Source organism: Amphiura filiformis, chromosome 13 (genome assembly GCF_039555335.1).
Source record: "Amphiura filiformis chromosome 13, Afil_fr2py, whole genome shotgun sequence".
NCBI lineage: Eukaryota > Metazoa > Echinodermata > Ophiuroidea > Amphilepidida > Amphiuridae > Amphiura > Amphiura filiformis.
In genome coordinates, this window is record NC_092640.1 from 54,032,569 (window position 1) to 54,057,335 (window position 24,767).

Here is a 24,767-nt window from a genome sequence, read left to right on the forward strand (position 1 = left end):
AAGGGGCATTCGGTGAGAGCAAAATGTAAAAAATATGGGGTCATTGGGTAATAACATGACCTTTTTTAAATGTAATCTCTGGGTGAGAGCCGAAACAGCGCCACAAAAACCTCGAAAATCAAATTTCTAGTTCTAAATGGCTTCAAATTTCATCGTTTTTTCAAAGAAAGTAACAAAATCAGTGATAAATGAAAGTTGCTGTTCAAATTGAACTTGTAAGGGTCTTTGGGTGACAGATCAAACGGAAAAATAGGGGTCTTCGGGTGACAGAGCATGTGTTCGTAAAAATATGGGGTCTTTGGGTGACAGCGATGCTGAAAAGGGGGTCTTAACAGACCTACATACGCGTCACCTCCAAAGTTGGAGTGCCCCGGAAGTCAATGTACGATTAATTTAATATTTTGTAGATATGATTTTATTTCAAAAGTTTATTAGACAAGGTTTTAATAATGTACATCAGGATACTGTTATGCTTCCAGGTGTAACTTCCTTAATTTTGAGGATAGATATAAAACGTGGAGGAGCGTTTGAGTATTTTGACATAATTTGCATTTGACATTGATTCTCTTATCCCAGGTACGGAGGTTGGTGAAAGCTGGCAAAAAGTCAATGCACGATTTAAGTTAATATTTTGTAGATATGATGGTTTTTTAAAAGTTTATTAGCGGTCAAACATAATTATTAGACAAGGTGTAAATAATGTGCATACGAATATTGTTATGCCTCCATGTATATCTAACTTATTTTTAAGTACCCTTTTTCATAGTAACATCACATATTAAAATTTTGAATTAACTCTTAGCCTTATAAGTCTTATAAGTCTTATAATTGTGTGACTACAATTGGCCCACATCCCCTCAAAATGCAAAAATATTAAATCTGTCTTTTATTGCCAGTTAGAACTAACTAAAGTATTAGGATCTAACTGTGAAAATTGTAAGCCTAAAGTATATAAAAGTGTGCATTATTATTTAGAATGGCAAACACTTTTACAAATTCATCAGTGATGTCAAATATTTTGGGGAAAATACCAACAATTCAGCAGTTGAGGCGCAAGAATGTACATAATTCCAGGGTTAATATTTTGTAGATATGGTATATTTAATATACAATAATAAGATACCGCATTAATGTTTTTATATTTAGCAGAATGTAAATATTAGCATAGTGATTGTATGCATATTCACTTCCCGCTTATGCATACAATCACTTTGCTAATATTTTTAGTTAATATTTCGCAAATATCGTGTATTATACAAACATAAATTTACGGTTTAAATTACCCGATGGGTTGAAATTCCTCTCAAAGCTTCTCAATAAGTCATCTTGTGTCTTTTTTTAACTTGTAAAGGATATTATTATGCTGCAGTCCACATTTATTCGGATTAAATTTAATTTTTGTACTTTAGTACTTATTTTTGTACTTGTGTTATTATTAATTGATGGGCTCACTTACTCCACACTGTGCCTTTTAAACTAATAGCAAGAGGTCAACAAAGTTTACTTCTGTTAGCTATTTCGGACAATGGTCGAAATCCAGTGGTCTTTATCCTTTTACTTTTTATAAACACCTCAGAGATGAAGACTGAGACACTTAGATTGTTGATTATCGTTTAAGATGTTTTTAATTATATAGCACATCACTAATAGTTATACAATACTTGTGTATTTATCAGGAACAGTCAAATACACAGTGAAAATATTATAATTTTTATTCCAGTTGAAATCCATACACCCCTATGGACGACATGACCTTAATCTCCCATACAGGGAAATACATTTGGATTCACCCATTCAGGTATAACCTCATTTAAAATTCATATTGCTGCGTGGAAGATGTGTGCATGTCTTGCATAGGGGATAGCCCATTTGTGTCTTGCAAGTAGACCATATCTTTAACAATAAAAAAATGCATACAGATTATGTCTTGGTTGAAGACACACTCTGAGACAGATATGCTGAATTGAGACGTGTCTTTAAACAAGTCGTTTCTATAAAGAAGACACACAATCAAGTTTCTCACACCTGGCTTCGATTAGGTTATTCCGGTTGAATTCCATACACCCCCTATAGAAGACATGACCTTAATTTTTCATGCAAGGAGTGTGAATTTCAAATGTGATTACCTGAATGTGCGACTCCATTTGAAAACAACACCCCCTGTGTGTGAAATTTAAGGTCGTGTCTTCCAAAGGGGCATTAGTGGGGTGTATGAAATTTAGATGAAATAGCCGATTGTGTCAATTCATGATTTGTGTCAATTGAAGCCAGATGTCTTACAAGTTATACATGTCTTGCATAGAGACATGACTGCGTGCCTTCAATTTTTAGATGTCATGCGTAAAAAGCGACATTGTGTCTTAAATCTAATGGGGAATCGTCTCAAACCAGACGTGTTTTGGATTGCCTATTCAGGCAAGACATTAATTTTATGTTATTTATTGTTGAAGAAATATCTAATTGCGAGGCACGATTCACGGTAAGCCTACTGGTCAGTTTTGTCCCATTTCATTAAACGGTGATTAATACAGTCTTCCCTTCGCATCGTTATCGAGGTACCGGCAAGTCCATCGAAGGCAGCGATGAGCATATTGTACTATACATACGGGTACAGTCTGATTGAAACATTGTCGAGGCACCGGCAAGTCCAACGAAGGCAGCGATAAGCATATTGTACTACATACAGGGACAGTCTGATTGAATCATTGTGGAGGCACCGGCAAGTCCAACGAAGGCAGCGATAAGTATATTGTACTACATACGGGGACAGTCTGATTGAATCATTGTCGAGGCACCGGCAAGTCCAACGAAGGCAGCGATAAGCATATTGTACTACATACGGGGACAGTCTGATTGAATCATTGTGGAGGCACCGGCAAGTCCAACGAAGGCAGCGATAAGTATATTGTACTACATACGGGGACAGTCTGATTGAACCATTGTCGAGGCACCGGAAAGTCCATCGAAGTCAGCGATAAGCATATTGTACTACATACGACAGCATTCAAGAACTCACCCCGATTTTACTGACACGAGTGTGAAAAAAATATTTGAGGGTGAAAATAACAATAAAACATATGCTTATATGTCATTTCTTGGGTAAAATTGTCTGTAGTTTCTAATTTTACCACTTAAAGTCTTGTATCTAGTATAGTTTTTGAGAAAAAAAAAAAAAAGATTTTGGGTCATTTTTGTCCAAAAAACACCATTTTCGCGTTACAAAATTTTTGAGCCTTAATTTAAAATCACTGATTATACCCATTTAACCTTTAATGGTGATCCATTTAGCACTTTTATTCATTAATTTAGGGTAGTACCATTCAGTCAAAACCATTATTTTCCATATTGATCATTTATTTTTCTTGAAATGGTCAACATTTTATTCAGCATTTAATAAGCGAAATTTTGTATTTATTATTGTTTATAAATATTCAGAAAAATTACAAAATGTTACCCCTACCCCTTAATTTTCAAGGGCGTGAAACCAATACAGGCATTTGTTACAAAAATCCAATTTTTTTTAATAATCGACCTATGTACTTCAAATTCAAACTTGATGTGCCCAGGATACTTGGCTATAACAAGTTTAAGTTATTGGTGCTCACGCTTTTTCGTATAGCAAATTACCATAGGAATTTTGGATTTTGAAAACAAAAGCACTGTAAGCATTTTTGACTTCAGATTCAGATTTTGCACACAATTTCATTATAGAAAAAGTGTATTTTATTGTTTTAGTAATAACTTAACTTTTTGGCAAATTTGTCAGTCAAACGGGGACGGTCTGAGTGAATCATTGTGGAGGCACCATCAAGTCCAACGAAGGCAGCGATAAGTATATTGTACTACATACGGGGATAGTCTGACTGAATCATTGTCGAGGCACCATTAAGTCCAACGAAGGCAGCGGTAAGCATATTGTACTACATACGGGGACAGTCTGGTTTAATCATTGTCGATGCACCGGCAAGTCCGTCGAAGGCAGCGATAAGCATATTGTACTACGTGTATATACATACGGGGAGAGTCTGGATGAATCATTGTCGAGGCACCATCAAGTCCAACGAAGGCAGCGATAAGTATATTGTACTACATACGGGGATAGTCTGACTGAATCATTGTCGAGGCACCATCAAGTCCAACGAAGGCAGCGGTAAGCATATTGTACTACATACGGGGACAGTCTGGTTTAATCATTGTCGATGCACCGGCAAGTCCGTCGAAGGCAGCGATAAGCATATTGTACTACGTACGGGGACAGTCTGACTGAATCATTGTCGATGCACCGGCAAGTCCGTCGAAGGCAGCGATAAGTATATTGTACTACGTACTGGGACAGTCTGGTTTAATCACTGTCGATGCACCGGCAAGTCCGTCGAAGGCAGCGATAAGCATATTGTACTACGTACGGGGACAGTCTGACTGAATCATTGTCGATGCACCGGCAAGTCCGTCGAAGGCAGCGATAAGCATATTGTACTACGTACGGGAACAATCTGATTGAATCATCGTCGAGGCACCGGCAAGTCCAACGAAGGCAGCGATAAGTATATTGAATATTGTAATAAACATTAATGCCAATGAAGAAACAGTAAGAAGACGACGAGATTCCCGGATGTACCAATTACGTGCTTCTGTAGTAGCGCCCTCAACGCTGCCAGCAATGATATGCGCTTCTGCGTCCAATGTGTTGTGCTGTGAATGACAAAATATTTTAAAAAACATTACTTTTATTTATATAGTGGGTGAAAGGGGATAAATGGGGAAGGGGGATAATACATTAACGGGTAAGGGGGAAAAGTTGCATTGTTACCATAGGTAGTGCATGATAACCATCAGGCCTGATAGCTATGAGAGTAATTGCAGGTAATAAATAAATAAATAAATAAATAAATAAATAAATAAATAAATAAATAAATAAATAAATAAATAAATAAATAAATAAATGAATGAATGAATGAATGAATGAATGAATGAATGAATGAATGAATAAATGGATGGATGGCTGGATGATAGCCATGACAGTAATTGCAGGTAAAGCTGGGTAAAGCTCAAATTCAGCCTCCTTAAATCCGCCATTTTAGGCAAATTCGCTACATTATGAGCACCATAATGAAAACTTATGGAAAGCACATTTTCTATCAAACAGTTATTTTACACCATCTCCCGACACACCCCAATTAATATTTAGCCCGTGCAGTTTATGCAGACTCCGTCCAGACCAGTCGTGGAATATTCCATACTATATATATGTCAAGTCTGTATAATGTGGGGAGATGAAGCTCTCAATCGGGTCGTCTACCTTTAAGCTTTACTACAATGATTACAGCAGAAGTTTACTGATATTTATGCTGAGAACACGGCCAAATCTACTTTCTCACACGTCATGCCTCCTTGATATCAAAACAAAAGTTCATAAACAAAACATTATAAGTCATATTTTGGCTATTTCTGATATGAACATCATAACATGATTAAAGATATCAAACATGCTCAACTCCCACGTCACAATTCATTGACATACACTTTCAAAACGACCATTGAATGTTTGGGGTTCAAAAGGGCACAAAAACGCGTACTCCACAATTTGAGGTCAGCTTTTATGGTAATTGAATGGAGGTCAGTGAAGTTTGCCTCCAGAAATGAGGCAATAACTTACCCTGATCACTAAGATAACAGCAAGAATGCATTGAAGAATCATGCAGAGAAAAATGAAGACCATAACCGGTAAAAAGTACTCATTTCGGTTTGGCTGACTTAGAAGTAGTACTAAAACTGAAAATGTTGCTATAAGGCCCGATAAATCGATGAAACCTGAGACTTTTAACTCCAATTTCTTGATGTGAAACTCTTTTTGCTGTAAAATCAAAAAATAATTTAAAAAATGTTAAACTATAATGCATATATCACATCAAACGCATTCTTGATATCACTTTGTAAACACGTTTATAGAAGCTAAACGTTATGTGTCATAATAAACGTTATAATACCTTTCGGGGGCAAAAAACAACATTTTTATGCCTTATGGACATGGTGTCATCAGCCAAAAAAGTTTCCTGCTATCGAAACCTAACTTTGTATACATTTTATAGACCTAATGGTAATAAACTAATGACGGGACACGCCGTGATATTTTGTCGGCGTCCGTTTCACTTTTTTTCGGAGATGAAAATAAAATGTAAACATTAATCTCTTACACAGATGTTCTGCATCGCTCCGTAACTGCATCACTCGTGTATTCAATAATTGCATAATTACAGAAATAATTACAGAGGTATTACCCTAACTTCATGTGTTTCTAAGATATTTAATCGTATTATTCCAAAGTCAATTGCCAATTTTCTGGAGGAAAATGATATACTCTCGGAGATACAAGGAGGTTTCAGGAAGGACCATAGATGTGAGGATCACATTTTCACAATTAAAAGTATCATTGCAACTAGACTGGCTGAGAATAAACCAACCTTCTTGGCCTTCTTGGATTTCCGAAAAGCTTTTGATACTGTATGGAGAAACGGTCTTCTTTCAGTTGCCTGGAACATGGGAATACGAGGAGGTGCATGGAAGCTAATTGAAAGCTTATATTGTAATGTAGAATGTAAAGTTAATTTTGGAAATATTGACACTGACTTCTTTGATGTGGAGGAAGGTTTAAAACAAGGATGCGTACTATCTCCGATACTGTTTAATATATATATATATTAATCAACTTGCAAAAATTCTCAATGACTGCGGAACAGGTACTCGAATTTGTGATGTTCAAATAAATTGTTTATTTTGGGCTGATGACGTCGTTCTTCTTGCTAATGACGAAGAAGAACTTCAAAAAATGCTAGACGTTGCATCATCGTTTTCACGACAGTGGAAACTAGATTTCAACTACGATAAGTAGTATGGAATTTGTGTGATAGTACAATATCTAGTTGTGACAGTTAAAAATATCTCGGGGTACATATATCAAAAAACCTTTCAGATCACACTCATGTCAATGAAGTTGTGAATTAAGTCGATCTTGAACAATCACGATGACTTTAATAGAGTATATTATGGAGATATCTTATGGCGCACCATTGCTCTTCCGTGCATAAATTATGCATGCGCTGTTTGGACATGCGGGGGTGAAACAGATATGAAAAGAATTGAAAACCTACAGTTACAAATGGCCCGGTATATTCTTAAGGCCCCACGCAACACTCCGACTGCTGCTCTTTATGGCGACTTAGGATGGCAATCAGTTGCTTCCATCCAAGAATCTTGTAAAATAACTTATTTTGCTCGTCTAAGTTCAATGGATATGCACCGATGGCCAAAACTGCATTTCAACACTTTATTTACTCTAAATCATCGTAATGTCAACCAAACTCGGTTTAAATGGTTAAGTTGTATCAAAACTGCTCTTGATAAATGTAATATGAATCAACACTTCACTTACAACTCGTCACTTAATCCAAAATGGGCAAACACATTCAAGAAGATCAACAAAGATGTTTACGAAAATGCATGGTGTGAAGATGCAAGAAGCAAATCTTCCCTCACAGATTATGTTAAATACAAGAATTCTCTTATTTTGGAAAAGTACCTTCTTGACGAAACTGATTTCAAAGGAACCAACCTGAAATTTAAAGCACGTTCTAACATCCTTCCACTAAATGGCAGAATATATAGATGGAATGAGGGCATGGACAAATCTTGTTCTCTAAAGGGAGCATTGAAGACCTCAGACACTTCCTTTTCACTTGCAGCTCTCTGAATAATATTCGTTCTGAAGAGTATTTAAAGCTGGAGCGTGACCTCGGTGACCAAAATCTAGAGGCCCTTTGGCAAACATTCATTGCAGGTGATTTAGATATAAAAATATGTTTCATGTTAGGTACCCCCGTAAGTTGGGAAGAAGGTGGTAATTGTTTCGATATATTTTGCAAATCCTTTTTAAAACGTGAGATCATCGATTATTAAGGAAATATAAAATTAACTGATAAAGTGATGATAGTGGAATTTGTTTAAATGTTCTTTATAATTAATTTGTTTAATTGTAAACCTATGTATATAGGACTATCTTGTACATATATAATATGATTGTAAATATAGTTTTAAATTCAAAATAATTCCAAATCTGTTTCACTATAGGTCTAATACAAATAATGATGCTGGTAAAATCTGTAGGCCTATCAAATGTACTTTGTAACTTGATTTGATTTGATTTAATTCACCTATGTACATATGATTGTAAATAGTTATATGATTGTAATTATTGTAATAGGCCTATAGGCCTACATAAGTTTGATTTCGTGTGCATGTGTGTGAGGGTAGGCCTATGTATGTGTGATATGGGCGTGGGAGAGTAAAGGTGAGAGGGATGAGAGCGTGGGGGTGTGCGTGATTTGATCTGATTTGATTTACCTTTGTACATATGATTGTAAATAATTTTGATTGTAATTATTGTAATATAGACCTATATACATAAGTTTGATCTTGTGTACATGTGTGTGAGGGTATATTATGTGTGATATGAATGGGGTGAATAAGGGTGAGAGGGATGAGAGCGTGGGGGTGTGCGTGAGTGGGTTGTGTATCTTTTATACATTGTACATTATTTAATATTTATATTGATTAGGCCTACTATGAGTTATTGTTGTTATTGTTTGAAATGTATTTTTTGTCTTTTATATGAACGCACCGCCAATTTAGACGTGTGCCGCTGATTCAAAAGCGTCTGTTCAAATAAATAAATAAATTAGACGCATCAACATCAGCGCAAGTGCATTATTTTGTCTAATTTCTCGAGCATACACATACATATCATACACGAGAAGAAAAAAACACGTGATTTTTACTTTTTTTATAACAAAATTATCACTAAAAATATTGGAAAATAGAACCAAATATAAATGCATCAACCCGCCCGAAAAATGAATCAATCCTACGCGACGCGAACGCACATGTACGCGGAGTGCAATTAGACACAATCAATGCATGGTTTGGATTTTTCTAACGCTTGCTCTGATTGGTTCTCGCTATCGAAGAGTGTATGAAAGTTGGTTAATGGTATTAAATGGCACGTGCCCGGAGGATTTAAACTATAACGAGATCTGGGCGACCGATCACAAGCCAGATCCATTTATAGATGCATTACATCATGGTAGATTTTAGCAGGCCAGACTAACTTTCACAGAGTTAAGCATGTTAACCGCAATCCAAAGTAAGTAGTCCAATTGGGAAGATAACAAACAGAGGGAGTACGGTGACTGAAAATAGCAGAAGTGAATTACGGAGAATACTAGTACTAAGCCTACAGCTCAGTTTTTAAGCCTACAGCCTACAGCTTTTAAGGGCAGATTCGCTCAAATGCGCCCATCGATACGAAAATCACTAAACGGCAGGGCTACCCCAAAACCGTGGTACATGTACTAGGGATGCACCTTCAACCAGGGAGAACCACCTCGTATACATCTTCTTTGATTACCTTAGCCAAATGCCATTTGGCTAAGGGTCTCTTTTTCTTAGGTTAAGGGTATCTTTTTCTTAGGTTCTGATTCATTCTTTCTTTCTTTCTTTCTTTCTTTCTTTCTTTCTTTCTTTCTTTCTTTCTTTCTTTCTTTCTTTCTTTCTTTCTTTCTTTCTTTCTTTCTTTCTTTCTTTCTTTCTTTCTTTCTTTCTTTCTTTCTTTCTTTCTTTCTTTCTTTCTTTCTTTCTTTCTTTCTTTCTTTCTTTCTTTCTTTCTTTCTTTTACCAATTGTATAATGAGCCATCGTAGCCATATGCGTTTGTCAATTTTGACGAAATTTGGTTATTATGACCATTGGGTGGTGCCAGAAATGTCATGTGAAAAATTGTCTGGCACAAATGTCATGTCAAGGTCATTATAGCCCAAAACGTGTTTCTCACTTAAAATGCTACTCCTTCCCCATATTACATAGCACCGTGACATCACTTGCACACATGCATCGTCTATAACCAGTGTGTCTAAAAGTTGTACACAGAATTGGGGTCAAAGGTCATTTAGGGTCTCTTTTTCTTAGGTTAAGGGTATCTTTTTCTTAGGTTCTGATTCATTCTTTCTTTCTTTCTTTCTTTCTTTCTTCTTTCTTTCTTTCTTTCTTTCTTTCTTTCTTTCTTTCTTTCTTTCTTTCTTTTACCAATCGTATAATGAGCCATCGTAGCCATATGCGTTTGTCAATTTTGACGAAATTTGGTTATTATGACCATTGGGTGGTGCCAGAAATGTCATGTGAAAAATTGTCTGGCGCAAATGTCATGTCAAGGTCATTATAGCCCAAAACGTGTTTCTCACTTAAAATGCTACTCCTTCCCCATATTACATAGCACCGTGACATCACTTGCACACATGCATCGTCTATAACCAGTGTGTCTAAAAGTTGTACACAGAATTGGGGTCAAAGGTCATTTAGGGGTCATTTCCGGCATGTAACCAAATACCTTAAATCGGCCATCGTAGCCATATGCTTTTTGCCATGTTGACCATAGTTGAGCACTAGGACCATTGGGTGGTGCCACAAATGCCACGTGATCATTTGCGGTCAAAGTTCTTCCACTTACGGACAATGACCAAAAACGCAATTTTCACTAAAATTGACTAGGGGGCCCTATGACCCCCCTGATAGATTTGCACACAAATATGTCATCCATACAGCAAAGATAGTCCTTACAAGCCCATTGTGGTTCAATGAGCCATGTATAATAATAATTGGGCTGATCATTCCTCATTATGTGTAAAGTGTACATTATAGTAAGAATAGGTATGTCCTTGTAAGGCGTTGTAAAGATAGGTAAACAATCTTTACAGAGCCTTCCAAGGGCATCTGTGTATTTACCTAGCTGAGCTAGGTCCTGTTTTTCTATCCAATTCTTCTTCTTTCTTTCTTTACCAAATACTTTCAAAATGCTGCTGCTCCGTAAATTACATAGTAGGCCCATAATGTCGTCAGCACCATGAACCATAGGCTGGTGGTACAAATGTCGCATGAACAACTCTAGGTCAAAGTCATAAAAAGATCAACATCACCGGCTAAGGGCCGTGCTCTGTGAGCACAATGTCTAGTTGTGATTTAGTTCTCTCAAAAATACATTTGATTACAGTTAAGTTGTTGGGTTTTTTTCCTGTGAAATAAAACATTGCCGTGGTTGGGTGAGTGAGGTAATATAAACGCTAACTTACCGCTTCTTGGTCAACATGATCAGCGGTAACTGGAACGTCTGCAAAGTATTAAATAAATAAATAAATAAATATATAAATTATTCATCACTGATCTTTCTGTAATTTTATCCTAATCGCTTGTAAATACCTAGCTCGGAGATTGAGTATTTAATCATGCTTAGATATGCTTTACACTAATCACGGTACGGTCGCAATTGCAAATAACTTTTAGGCCAAAAATGTTCCAAAATTGATACCACAAAGTTCATTCTAGGATCTATTGATGTTGATAATTATTGTTTTAAACTAATTCATTCAATATTTCTAAAGTTGTTGATCAAAAAGTCAATTTGGTAGGCACGGTTTTGTCAGTTCAGTACATGTAACTTAAAACTTACAAGCGGCATCGCTCAGGCAGGGTTCGGAAGTTGACATATTTTCACTCGCAATTTAAGCGTCGTCGTTTTTGCAATGTAAGCGCTCGACGCTCTCTTACAAAGGAAGTAAACAAAGAGTATGCACTGTTAGAATTTGACAGTAATTTTTACGATAGAATACTTGGCAACTAAAGTTGCCAGCATTCTACCGTAAGAACGACGATTTTACAAGGAAAAAACGGTAGAATGTCAATAATCGTGTATAAAATACGGTAGAGAGCACGTACTGTAAATGTTACCGTTCTACCGTTAAAATTACAGTTGTTGCCGTAATAACTATACACTTTAGGCATATACGTAATACGAAATAGGATTTCAACAGAATCTGTCAGGACAATACGGCTATTTTACTATCAAAAAATTGGAAGATGCAGCATAGCACTTTATACACACATGCGTACCCCGCACACATGGTACTAACATGCCTTTTTTCAGTTAAATAGTAGTTTCATTTTACGGTAAATAACCCAAAAGTTTACGCGAAGTGTCGGAAAATGAAGGCAAATTATTTTATAGTGTGCGTATTGTTCGCTTTTCTGTAAAAGTGATGGAATATAAATGCTCTTGTACCAATAACATTATTTATTTTTAGCGGGAAATATGTCTTCCCAAAATATTCCATGTTTTGATAATATCAATAAAGTATGGTTGGCAATGCCAATGACTTGAAGCGTATCAAATTTGGTTTAACATACTAAACTGACACATACCTGAATGTATGCCCCTTCCATTTTCCGGATCTACTCCCGCTGGTGGTGGCGGAGGTGGTGTTGATGGTGGTGGTGGTGGTGTAGATGGCTCTTCTACAGGAGTACCCTACAAACACAAACAAAAAATATAGCTAGGATAAGAGCCATGAAACATACTCAGTCAAGCGGAAGAGTGTGGGGGTGCGACGCATCCTATCCCACCCCCACCCCACTTCTCGGGTAAACTTTTAAAAATGTACATAAGACGATCGAAAAACCCAAGAAGAACACTTTTGAATGTAGGCAAATTTATTTCACAGAAAGGTCCACTGAATTCGCCCCATCTTTGTCACGCGCCTGTCCTTAATGACAGAAAAATGGCTTATGGTTGCTTTATTACAGTTCCCTCATCATCATGAAGTTGAGAATGGCTTTGAGAATGTAGCCCCTGGGATGTTTGTTCTAAAATAGGGTTATATCAAGATATGTTTTAGGATTGAAAACATCCCAAATAAAGAAATGCAAAGGAAAATCGCATTTGAAAAATATATTTCTCCCGCGGAGATTGTTCTAGGCCTAACATTCAAAAAAACTTTAAAAGTGTAATGTGACATCTTTACTAGCATTTCTACCCATTTAACTCGTGATGAAGGATTAAGATTAAGGGTCCGTTTAATATTTACAATCGCCCTTAATGGATGTTGAATAGAAATTATTGATAATAGAAGAAGATAAAACTAAATATTTATATTCAAATGTGTCCAAATCAGTCGGAAGTCAGAAATATTGATTCTAAGATATAGCCTAAAAAGGAAAATGATTCCTTTTGTTTCCGATTGTTTTGAAAACGCTTTTATATCTTTTGAACTGGTTGTTCCATTTTAGTGGGGTTTCCTGCAAAATGCATCTTTGGAAATGCTAGTTACAATCCAATTATAAACTGATCGACGTCAGACTGATTTTGCTTGTTCACACCACATATTATGTTATCCTGTTTTAACTTGCTGGTTTTTTTTAAGACGTGGCCTATGTTTCTTTGCGTTTTGCTTCGAGTCCTTTCACAAAATTGCCAAAAGCATGCATGTTTAGACTGTGCACGTCATGTAGGCCTACTTAACGTTGGTGTTATCAAAAGGTTAGGTCGCTACAGACTTTTAGGTAATTATTGTGGATGCTTATAGGCCAAAAAAGGGCGTTGTCTCATGTTGCGCAACATTGCGATTTTTATAGCCTACTTCTTATTATTAAAAAAAAAAAAAAAGTTTTTTATATGACAAATCCAGAAAAACATTTTAAAACATAAGTTTAGAATTTCTTGTTTGAAATCAAGATCAAATATATTTTAAAAGCAAAGTAAAATATTCTTTACAATCAAATGAAATCCCCAATTATCCTATAAAAACAATTTGCACTGATTTGACAATCAATATTATGTTATTTACCATACCACATTATACATGCCAGGATATCTTTTTTAGAAAAAATCCTCTTAACCATTTTTGGCATAACAAATCTCAGATCTATTATATTCATACCTGTACAATCCACGGTTAAATGTGTATATTTGCATACATCCGTTATGTTGTGTGAATTAAAATAAAAAAACTGAACAAGTTAAGTTTTTAAATTAAACAACTAACCGACATAAAACACTTCTACTCATGTATCATACATGCACAGATTATTATATCGTATGTACGTCAAGGAACTCAATTTGTTTTTAAGTCGAATTATACCTGCAGAGTAGTCCACGGTTCATAAAAGTTCATCTGATACGCTGTGCTGATTATGAAGATAAGTTCAACGTTTGATCCACACGCAATTAAATGGATTCCTTCTCTTCTCCATTCGTAATTTAACTGCTCACATGACGAATAATATTCTCTTCAAAACTTGAACATGATGAAAAAGTATATGCTAAAAAAAGCTCGCCAATTGACTTGATTTTGACCAAAATCACGATTTACATCCGTCTTGATGCTCCTTCGCTGTACGTATGTGGTTGGGCGACATGTATGCAATCATCAAAATGATTATCAAATCCATGTACTCATCTAACATCATACGTGGCTCGAGTGCAATCCCATTGCCATCCCATAAGTCACTCAGAAAAATAAATTGCTCTAATTTGACGTTTTAATGTAGTGTTCAATAAACAGTTGCTTCAGTCATCCTCCACGTCCGCAATTTAAGACTCGTCGTCTGCAATACCTTTGTAAATATAGGCCTACAGTGTTATACCCCAATAGTAATTCCGTGTGCGCCAATGACCCTTCTCCACCCAACATCATCCAAGACTTTAAAGTCTACTTATATATCATCATCTGTTGCAATTTAATTCGATTGAAATTGTTTTAATAATTGTACATGTTACAAGTTTACAAACATTGTACTTTTATGTACAGCACATGTACCGTATACTCTGCATGCAGAAGTTGTCGGGAAGAATTATTTCCCCGGCCCCGTTCCCCAGTCCCCCGCCTAGAAGCATCTGTTACATCGTGTAATTCACTCTGTAATTTCTTTAATTGTGACAAGTCTAATTAGACTAAAACATACCATCGACATACCATTGTTCCATGCAGTATCTGTTCGCTCATCATAACCCCTATTATTTTCTGCTACATCACATTAATTTGAAAATTATAAAAATAAATAAGCAAACTTACCGGTGCTGCTGTTGGTGTATTACTCGTCGCTGTTGGAGTTGATGTAGTCGTCGGCATTACGCTAAGAGGATGCGTAGTTGTATCATCTGACATTATAAAATCTATAAACTACATACACCATGTGTGTAACATACAAACTATGTCAGATATGATGAGCATATGCAATGCGCAGCAATGAACTTACACGTTGATGTCAAGGGCTTGCAGACGACAAATACAAATTTGAAATAAAATGATCAAAACTTTCAAAATGTTAAACTTTTATTTTAAAAAATTGAAATCTAAGGGAATAAGTACATACAAACATGCCTAGTAATTGTTCAGTGATTCATAACATAGCTTTTCGAGGTAGATATTGTTACGACGGAAGCTTAAAGCAGAGTCATGAGGAAAGATTAAAACACATTTTATTTATAAGTACTAAATGATATATGATGCCATTGCAGTTGTCAGCGATGGGTTCGTATTTCGCTTGAAGTCAATGGTAGTGACATTGAAGATTGAGATAACAGATATTGTCATAGAGTATAGCCATAATTATTATCATTTTATGTCAACAACAAAAGGATGATCACCCTTGGAACAAGTTCACAAGGGATCTATTTTGGTTGTTTGAATTGAAAACATTATGCCTTTCTTTTTCGCATAATGTTCATACGGCGATTATAGCGTGTCCCAGAAAATGCTTTATAAATAAAAACTAAATTACAAGCAAAAGTAAGTTTTGTTTATCTGTTTTGATGATAACGGCAAATCTGATGATTACAACATTATTGATGTGTTTGTGTTCAGTAAATTAACAGTATGCACTTCCCCACAACTTTGAAATTAAATAAACATGATGAAAGACGAGTCAACTATTATTGAGAAGCTTATCTCTCAATGTCTCTGTGTGAGGGTTTATATGGGTTCGAGGGTGACTTTGTCGGTGGGGTGTGTTCTACATGCGCACGTTATGAAATGAGTGCAATTCTTTCGTCAAGATACAACATAACTCAAGAACCACAGGACCTACAAAAGTATATCTGTGATATTTGATTTCTTCTACACGCTTGCTATATGAATTGAGCAATGCAATTTTAATTTTTACTAAAGCTCACTACCATTCGCAAGATGCTGTGAACTACATGTTTTTGTTGCTACTTCGACCAACAATACATCGTATTACCTTAAGGTTAGCAACTAATTTAAACTGTTGCGATTTGGTAGTTCACAGTATCTTGTGAATGGTAGTGAGCTTTGGGAAAATTTGCATTGATCATTTCATAGCGAGCGTGTGGAAGAATTCAAATATCACAAATATACTTTTGTAGGTCATGTGGTTCCTGAGTTATGTTGTAAAGAGGGCTGAAACAACAACACTTTTGTAAACGTACATAACTCATTAACAACAATAAATCAAGCACGTTCTCAAAGTATATGATTTGTAGAATTAACTTTTGCAAAACATTAAAGTGTTATTTTTCAATAATGTATTGATTTAAATATTGAAAATTTATTTTTTGGCTGCTTCGACCAACAATACGTCGTGTACCCTTAATGACAGAGAATGTCCTTGTCCCTACCTAACTCCCTATTTTTTTAATGTTACGCATGTTACGCCAATTTTTGTAGGCCTAATCCCACGCGCCGTGGAGTTATTGGGCTATTCCAAAAAGTAATGCCCCCCCCATGTGAAATACTGCGTGCAAATCGGCGGCAACGATTTACCATAAACCAAGGGGGTGACACTAAATTCACGGTTGTTTTATTTAGCACGTAAACCGAGTAACAAATCCCGCTGGTTTGCTAGCTAGAAAATGAGGCCAGTTATCGATCGGTTATGAATAATTCATATTCGACCCCTTGATCATGTTAATTACGGACGGTTAACAAATAAAGCCGCCGTTTAGTTTTTTTGAACTTTGTCTGTTCAATGCGAGTCGCAAGCTTGAAAGCACGCCCGCTATAAGAGCTGATCATTTGACAGCTATTTAATTGCGCAATTAACTCAATATAGAATTCGAGTCAAGCAATTAACTCAATATAGAATTCGAGTCAAGCTCTGTCTGTGGATATTATGAACGCCCCCCTAGCCAGGTCAGAGCATCATTTTAATAACAATATGCTATTAACATAAGAATTGGACACATGCATATTACTAAGTGTCACATCCTGATCCTAGTAACTGAGATGTGTGTTTCATAACAAACCATAATTTATTCTATGCAACATGTCCAAGTAGAATACATGAATAGAATACATTAAATCCTTTGTTATACAATCTATAGAAATGTACTCACTGATTATAACACTGAATAAATTAAATAGGCCTAATCTCTTCCACATAGACAATTCAATACTACCCATGTATGTATCTTCTATAATGTGTTGTTAGGAAAAGAGATTAAAAAAAGCTATAAGGTCATCAAAGGTCAGGTTATAGGTCAATTGGTTCAGGTCAAATTCAGGCATCAATTTTGAATACATGTGATAGTCTGTGATATCATACATGTCATAATGAGGCATCAATTTTGATATTTTGTCTGTTACTGGATATATAATGGAAATGTGTGAGGTGGATATACTAAAATACCTTGGGATGTAAATGGTGAGTACAATTTAGATTGCCTAGTTGAGATGGATTGGGCAAATAAATATAAAATAGTTACCAAAATCACAAAAATGAAGCTTACGGAAAGCTACCTAATATGGTGGTATAGGTGACAAAAAATACAATCTTTTTCAACATTGCTGTAGTGTGGTTGTGGTAACCTGTTACCTATGGCTTAATTAAGTTTCAGTGAAATAGTGTCGCAAGGTCAAAATACAAAATATAGCTCAACATTGAAAATAGAAGCATTTTAACCGGTTCGTTTTTTGATAGTTGTGGAGCACCAAGTTCATGAAGTCATAAAAGAAATCAGGGACCACTTATTCCCATTTTACATATCAACACTATTTTCCTAACGTGTTAGCAACACATATCCAAAATTTTAACGAAATCCGTTGATAGTAAGCTTTCCAAAATGAAGTGAATTTAAAACATCAGTGATGTACCACTTTTTGGCTTATACCATTAGAAGCATGTACGCTTCATTGATACTGATGCCACCAATTGAACGAGAAGATTTGCCCCTTCATTTTGCATACCACTTTGTCCAATTTCTTTTTCCCATTTCTTCACAAAATGCAAAAAAAAATGCAATGGGTGTAGTACCCCCTTAAAGCCTTAATGTACGATCTTTTTAAATTTTAGATTGTTCTTTTTTCTTCCAAAATGATAATATGCAATCATTATGAAAGTTCCCAATACATTTGGACGCGAAAAACATTGGGAATTTGCAAAGAAATAACATCATAAACTTCACCTCTATCACTCGAAACATTTGGATTAGGACAGCGAGTGCGGCCTCAGAGTTAGTCTCCTACGCGGCCAGTTTGGTTACGCTCCCTCCACATGTGGAGGGAGCGTAACCAAACTAGTCTATAGTTTGCGATCGTGGCCGACATCTAAAAAATTATGATTTTATGTCGGACCAACAGAAAATCATCCCGTTTTACTACAAATAGGGCGAATTTGACAGTTTGCTCATAGATTTAAGTTAGAACATGTGTAAGTATTACAAATAATATGCCAAAAAATCGGGTTTGAAAAAAATAAAGGTAAATTCTGAAAAAAGATCGTACATTAAGGTTAATTGTAATGCTCCGACCGACACCATCTTATACCTAAACCAAAACTTGGCCACTTGAGTGCACATGCCTTCCTCACGGTGTTTATTATGAAGCAACCTACGAGTTCCGTCGGCAAGGTATAACGGCGAATTGAAACACACCAGCTAGCTAACGGATCTCGAAATTATCCCGGGGAATTACTCACAAAACACACATGAAGAAACAACAGGAAGAACAGTTGATATAAACACGGAACAGCTTCCGGGACCACATTCACAGGCGAATAATTGGAACCCAGCCATAGAAATATGTTGGGCTGTGAATTTGGTCCAGGAATGTGTTCCATGTCAGTGCATTTTGCTGTTATGTCAGTTGGACAACTGTTTGGTTACTGACCAGTGTTTAGATTAGAGTATTGAAGTAATCCTGTGTGCAATTTTTGTTCAATTTTATGACGAGGATTTTAAGATATGACCTTGTGAAAAATTATAAGTTTCTTTTTGAGGCCAGTTTACAAATACTATTTACAGCTCACTTTACGATATTTTACTCCATCAGAGTCTAGGCGCTGACTACGAAGAAATCTAGTCATAATTCAATTTCCCCTGATCTAGTCAAGCGTGCTCTCGTGGCAAACAACAGAGGCCCAGGAGGGTGAAAGTGCATAGGAACAATGCCGGGAACTACATCACGCTAGTGTTCGACTAAGGCTACATCATTTTTAACGCATGCGTGTTCGTCAATACAGCTTTAGTCTCCTCCACCTTCGCAACACGGTACGTGGAGTGACTGGAATCACACTGACGGCGGAGGAGAATACTAACTGGTCAGACAATTTAATTCTATCAAGCATATAATACCTGAACAATCACCGTCATTTGATCGATTTACTACAGAATATATTGTATACACAAAATATAATTTTAAAATTGTAAACCTGTTAACTTATATATTTGTGTACTAAAGTATAAGGACACGTGAATAAAATCATGTAGAAGACAAAATGGCCGCTAATCCGCCTATTGTCTAGACTTAGACTACATCTTCCGGTTTGTTATGTAATACTAGGATGCCTATCCCTTTGTATCGATCCCTGAGAGGCCTTGCATATGACGTATCATCCCGTAAATATGGCGAACTACTCAAATGCATTCAACAAAAGCATGATTGCAATCTACCGTGACAGTTCGTCTCACACACATAACCCTGCACTACGATCAAATAGGTTGATGGCAACATTTGACTGAATGGACTGCACTCCGCCATAACTACGGTGAAGGACACCGGTTCAAATCCTTTGTTTGGAGCCAATCGATAATTTCATGCAGAGCCTCTATTGCTTAGTGATATTTGAGTAATTAATCAATTGAAGAAAAATAGCGCCATAACAATATTGAATAAGATTGTCATGAGTTGTACACAAACTAATAGGGGTGCAACTGTTCAACTTAGTCTCTTTCGTACAGTACAAAATTACAGTAAAAAAGCGATTTGCACACAACTAATACTCTTAAAGAGATAATGAAATAATTTAATTAGCAAACCGTCGATCTATCGGCACAGGCCTCTTAAGTTCCTCACGAAGACGTCTCCAAAACAAGTACTGTCCATATCAATCACCTGGCCACTTTAGGCACTGCACTTTACAGAGTAGTTGTCTAAACAACAGAGTCTTTTTATTATTTGGAATCTCTTCCAGGATGATAAAAATCATCACATATCGATTCTCTTCCAGGACTCTATAATGTGCCATCTCTAGTTCTTTAATACACCAGTTGTCTTCAAAAAAATGTGGTGAGAGTATAAGAAGAACCTTGCGGCTTCTTTGCATGTGAAGAAATATTTCATCTAGCTTTGTTCTCCCAATACGCATGTCTCGACACCTTAGGAAAAGTCTGAAAGGTTCCTCTCCTTGTTCAATATTGGGTAGAAGCTCTCCATGTACCCAATCATCAGCACTTTCTTCATGGTAGGGGACATAGGCATCATATCGAGGGGGTCCATTCTCATCATCATCGATACGTTCAGCATTTTCAATAAGATGGTGTTGTTGGTTTCTTCTTCTGTTGAACAGCAGGAAAAATTTGTACTTGATGTGCCACCAATAACGTACAATCAAAATTCCTGAAATTAGTACTATAGTACAAGCAATGGCAATTAAAATATATTTCCATAGGTGTAATGCACAATCTAAATTTACCTGTGTAATACTGTAATCTTTTTCTGAATCTGGGTAAAAGCATGTATATGGTCCCATATGAAGATGGGCCATGGTATCTGTGAGTATTCAGTTCCTAAATGCCTCCACCTTGCAATGACATTGATATTGTAATGTCTGGTTATGTTTTCCCATAATTTGTAACTTTAATGATCTCTAAATATTGATTACTGTAAAGTACGTTAGTGTGCCTTTAACGCAGCATCTTTTAATCACACTATCTAGGTCAAGCGCAAATGTAACTTCTAATTGATTTGAGCATGAGCGATTGTGAAGTAAACAAGTTGTAAACAGCGACCTTTGACACCAATCATGGCCGCTCGCATGGCTAGTTGAATCTGCGATGGCATATCGTCTTTCACCTACATTTTACTATAGAAAGAATGACTGATTTATTCACAAACCAATGAACGAAGATGGGTATAGTATCAAAGTAAATAAAGAGCCGTAAATAGTAAAGAATGTGTGTATAGAAGCGTCATTTAGATGGTTTACCCTGCCTCCGTCCTTCAAGGTTTCAGGTTTGTTTACATTTTACAAGTCACTTCGCTCGGATGAATCTATTACTGCCAACCCAGTATCGTGTATAGTAAATCGTGGAGTAGATAGCGGTATTTCATCCTATATGTTTGGTTGTCCACCTGAACCCAATGTAGGTCCATCTGTTGGACTCTATAGATATGGATTAATATTAAAATCTATGAACTCGACTGATTGAGATAGAATTTCTTTTGGGACTATTGCGATACTGTTGAAACTAAGGCTCAAAGAACTTAATTGTCTTAAGGGCTGGGGTATGAGCGACCTTGAAGTACCGGTATCTGGAGAGGGGAAGCAATGAGTTACCCCAAATGACAGCGGCAGGTAGTGACTGGGCCGCCGAGTGCTAATATATATTTATTTTTGGAAGGTTCGTGTTTGTTTTAAATTTTGGGGCGTTTTTCCAAAATTTGATATTTTTGGTGATATTTCAAAAAAGCGACATGCCAAAGACAACTCTTTGGGCACATAGTTTGTTATTGTTATTGCAGTTATTTTCCACATACCTACGTTAACATTCGATTGGGTGATTTACTAATATTATATATTTTATGACTGCAATTTGGCGTTTTCAATGCGTTTTACACGTATCATGAAATTAACGAAAATATCTAGTCACGCTGCTTTTAGAATTTTTACCTGATCGTCGGCTTTTGCAGGCAACAGAATGCAGATTGGCTCACGATAGATGTCGTATTCCTCTATGTGGTTCACTTATTGATAATTTGAGTTTGCCTTCCTTGTAACAACACACACATTGCCGTCTGGAAACCGGGTCTGGTACTGATTTTGGGACAGCCATTAGACTTCAGCGCCGTATCAAATCTCATAAAAACCACACGACTGACGACTATGTGTTTATGTTTCCCGCACGAAAGCTTGTGTCTACATCTATTACTATACTTCTTTGGAAACGTTGACCTTTGACCATTCTTTGTATAACGCCCTGATATGACCTTGATATGTTCGCTTGATTGGGTAAGTTATAGCATCCATTTCATTGAGGTGTTAGGACTGTGCAGTAGATAATACTCCAGGGATACAATAGTTTAACATGGTGTGTAAGCATGGTGAAAGACTCATTATTGATTAGGCGCGGACATATTAAAGGCACAGGTCCTTTGCGTGTGTAGCAGAAAATTATAATAGAATGTGTGAATAGAATGTTTGGAATTTTGCAACTAAAATACTAACTGCATTCTGCATTATGTATTTATTTATTTATTTAGGCCTATGCCTATTTATTTATTTACTGACTTATTTATTTATTTTATTTATTTGGTATATTAGTTAGTAGGCCTAGTTAGTAATATTCCATGATAGGCCTACGTCGGTTTATTATTGATTGTTGATAACTTGACAACTTGATTGATTGATCGATTGATAGTCATTTTACATTATATTCCTAGTTTATAGGTCAATTTGAATAGCATCGTACATTAGATAAATAGACCTATCAGTATTGATTTATTCTATTCAGCAATATCAAGGATTACTATCAAACTTCTCATAGCTAATTGTCAGTTGGCTCAGTGGTAACGCAGTAGGTTTTACAACACGGAGGTCCCGGGTTCGATTCCCACCTCTGCCTATTTCTTGCAAGGCTGAGAAAAAATGAAATTTCTGGACTGCAAACTTATTTGGCGCGCGATCTGAGCTGGTCCTTTTCTGGTGGCTGTGTCTGTTACAGGCACACTCCCTCTGCATCCAAACCAGGTTCACGCTCATTGCACCTCCCTTAAGTGCTGCAAATTAATCATTGATGTCAGTTCGTTGTCATCTAAATTCAGATATTTTAAGCTACTGAAATAAGTAAGAAGTTTATAATCAATGTTGGTTATCCCATTGTTACTCAAATCAAGACTTTGTAATCTAGGTGCTTTGAAGATAATCAGTACAGCAATGTCGCCATCAAAGTGCCGAAGCTTATATAATAAGGACAGTGTTTGTAAAACAGGTAACTGCATTTATTTCCGCGTATATCTTGTTGTAAATGACGCACTCAGAAAAATCTAAAGTCTTGAGAAAGAAACAGGTAGAATTACTTTCGCAAAAGCTGATTGTGGTTGCACTAGCATCAAATGATTCCAAGTATGGTGCAACCCGACATATATTTGCACAGAATCTAGTATTTTCTTTTTGGTGCCCGACACTTAATTCTTTCAAATTTTGTGGAGAGCATGGCCAAGGTGTATTTTTGTCAAATCCGTCAAGATTGTTAGATGATAAGTCAATTTTTTCAAGTGATGAAATGTTACACATCTGCTCCCATATAATTAGGGATTCAATCATGTTGCACCGTTGTTCATCACCGATTAACACCGATGCGTCCGCGCCGTTTGCGTGGTTTACTTCGCGAGGGCAGCTAAAGCTGCCCGAGCGAAGTAAACCACGCAGACGCGAGTTGTTAAACGGTGATGAACAACGGTGAAACATGATTGAATCCCTTTCAACAACGAAAAGAAGCTAAAGATCGTATAATTCGCGATTATTTCACGAAGAATATATCACTTAATCATTGCCACTCATCTTTACAAAAACTTCGATGATTTCTCTGTTGATATCAGCAATAACACTAGGGCCTAGAGAATAAGGGGCCTACAGAAGCCGCTACCTGAAAAATACTGAATTCAACAGCTCTCAGATTCAACTTGCAAGCTTGCACACGCATTGCACGCACAAAAGTTCCAGACATGACGAATTTTACGAGCTCCCGCGTAATGCGTAGTCTCGCTCGCGTTCGCGTATGGCCACGCGTTTTGAACTCGCCACCCAAAAATGGTGGTTTTGTTACGCTTTTCCAAATCGAGACTCATTCAAATTGTTATATCTCTGCTTAAACAAAAGTTATTGTAGTGTGTTTGGTGTCAATTTGTAGCTAAATGAGTGCCCTAACAGACCTCCAAAGGAACAATATTGTATGAAAATAAAGATAAAACTTTTAATTCCTTAAACCATTCAAAAGGTGCACCTTGAAACTCATCACATTCATGATATTCAAAAGATTGTAATTCAAATGACTGCAATGACGCTTTCCAAATTCCCCATGATGCAAAAGTTGTTGAATTGAAGTTGATTGCCGTGCCTGTATTGATAGTTAAGTCTTGAAGGGGTGAATTTAGTGAGCTCAAAGCATTTATGGCTGAATGGATATCAACCTGAAGTTCAAGGTAGAGACTAGTAAGATTATGGAGTGTCTCAAATGCAGGAAAACTGGTACTGCTGGACACCTGGTGAAATTCAAGATATGTCAAAGGAATCACTCGGTTACATTTATTATTGGCATTCAGGTGATGGATATTTTCTTCATATGATGAACAAAACTTGATTTCAGGACAGGATCCACCAACTGTTATTTGAAGTTGTTGTAGGTTGTGTAATCCAGTCAATAGTTTACCAATTTTA

The 24,767-nt window shown here is 36.5% G+C and overlaps 2 protein-coding genes across 3 annotated transcripts; both read right to left on the reverse strand.

The window, feature by feature from the left end:
- Nucleotides 1-677: 677 nt before the first annotated feature.
- On the reverse strand, nucleotides 678-15,091 carry LOC140168524 (uncharacterized). 2 transcript variants are annotated; one of them, XM_072191925.1, is made up of 5 exons: nucleotides 14,948-15,091; nucleotides 12,300-12,405; nucleotides 11,174-11,211; nucleotides 5,657-5,854; nucleotides 678-4,692 (listed from the first exon to the last, which is right to left on the reverse strand). In XM_072191925.1, the coding sequence occupies exons 1-5, from the start codon at nucleotides 15,038-15,040 to the stop codon at nucleotides 4,477-4,479; spliced, it is 651 nt and encodes a 216-aa protein (XP_072048026.1). In that variant the 5' UTR covers nucleotides 15,041-15,091; the 3' UTR covers nucleotides 678-4,476. The 2 variants fall into 2 exon arrangements, with proteins under 2 accessions (XP_072048026.1, XP_072048027.1); XM_072191926.1 differs by lacking the exon at nucleotides 14,948-15,091 and adding an exon at nucleotides 14,015-14,567.
- Nucleotides 15,092-20,216: 5,125 nt separating this feature from the next.
- Nucleotides 20,217-20,876, reverse strand: LOC140167767 (toll-like receptor 2 type-2). The gene has a single exon (XM_072191058.1). The coding sequence runs from the start codon at nucleotides 20,874-20,876 to the stop codon at nucleotides 20,217-20,219; it is 660 nt and encodes a 219-aa protein (XP_072047159.1).
- Between the last annotated feature and the right edge of the window lie 3,891 nt (nucleotides 20,877-24,767).

Bases quoted from the DNA above. Each gene is read 5' to 3' on its own strand.
- LOC140168524 (XM_072191925.1), bottom strand. From the start codon at position 15,040: ATGTCAGATGATACAACTACGCATCCTCTTAGCGTAATGCCGACGACT. The intron at 12,406-14,947 runs GTAAGTTTGCTT...TTGTGTTTGTAG, and splicing joins ATACACCAACAGCAGCACCG to GGTACTCCTGTAGAAGAGCC. The intron at 11,212-12,299 runs GTATGTGTCAGT...AATACTTTGCAG, and splicing joins TGGAAGGGGCATACATTCAG to ACGTTCCAGTTACCGCTGAT.
- LOC140167767 (XM_072191058.1), bottom strand. From the start codon at position 20,876: ATGGCCCATCTTCATATGGGACCATATACATGCTTTTACCCAGATTCA.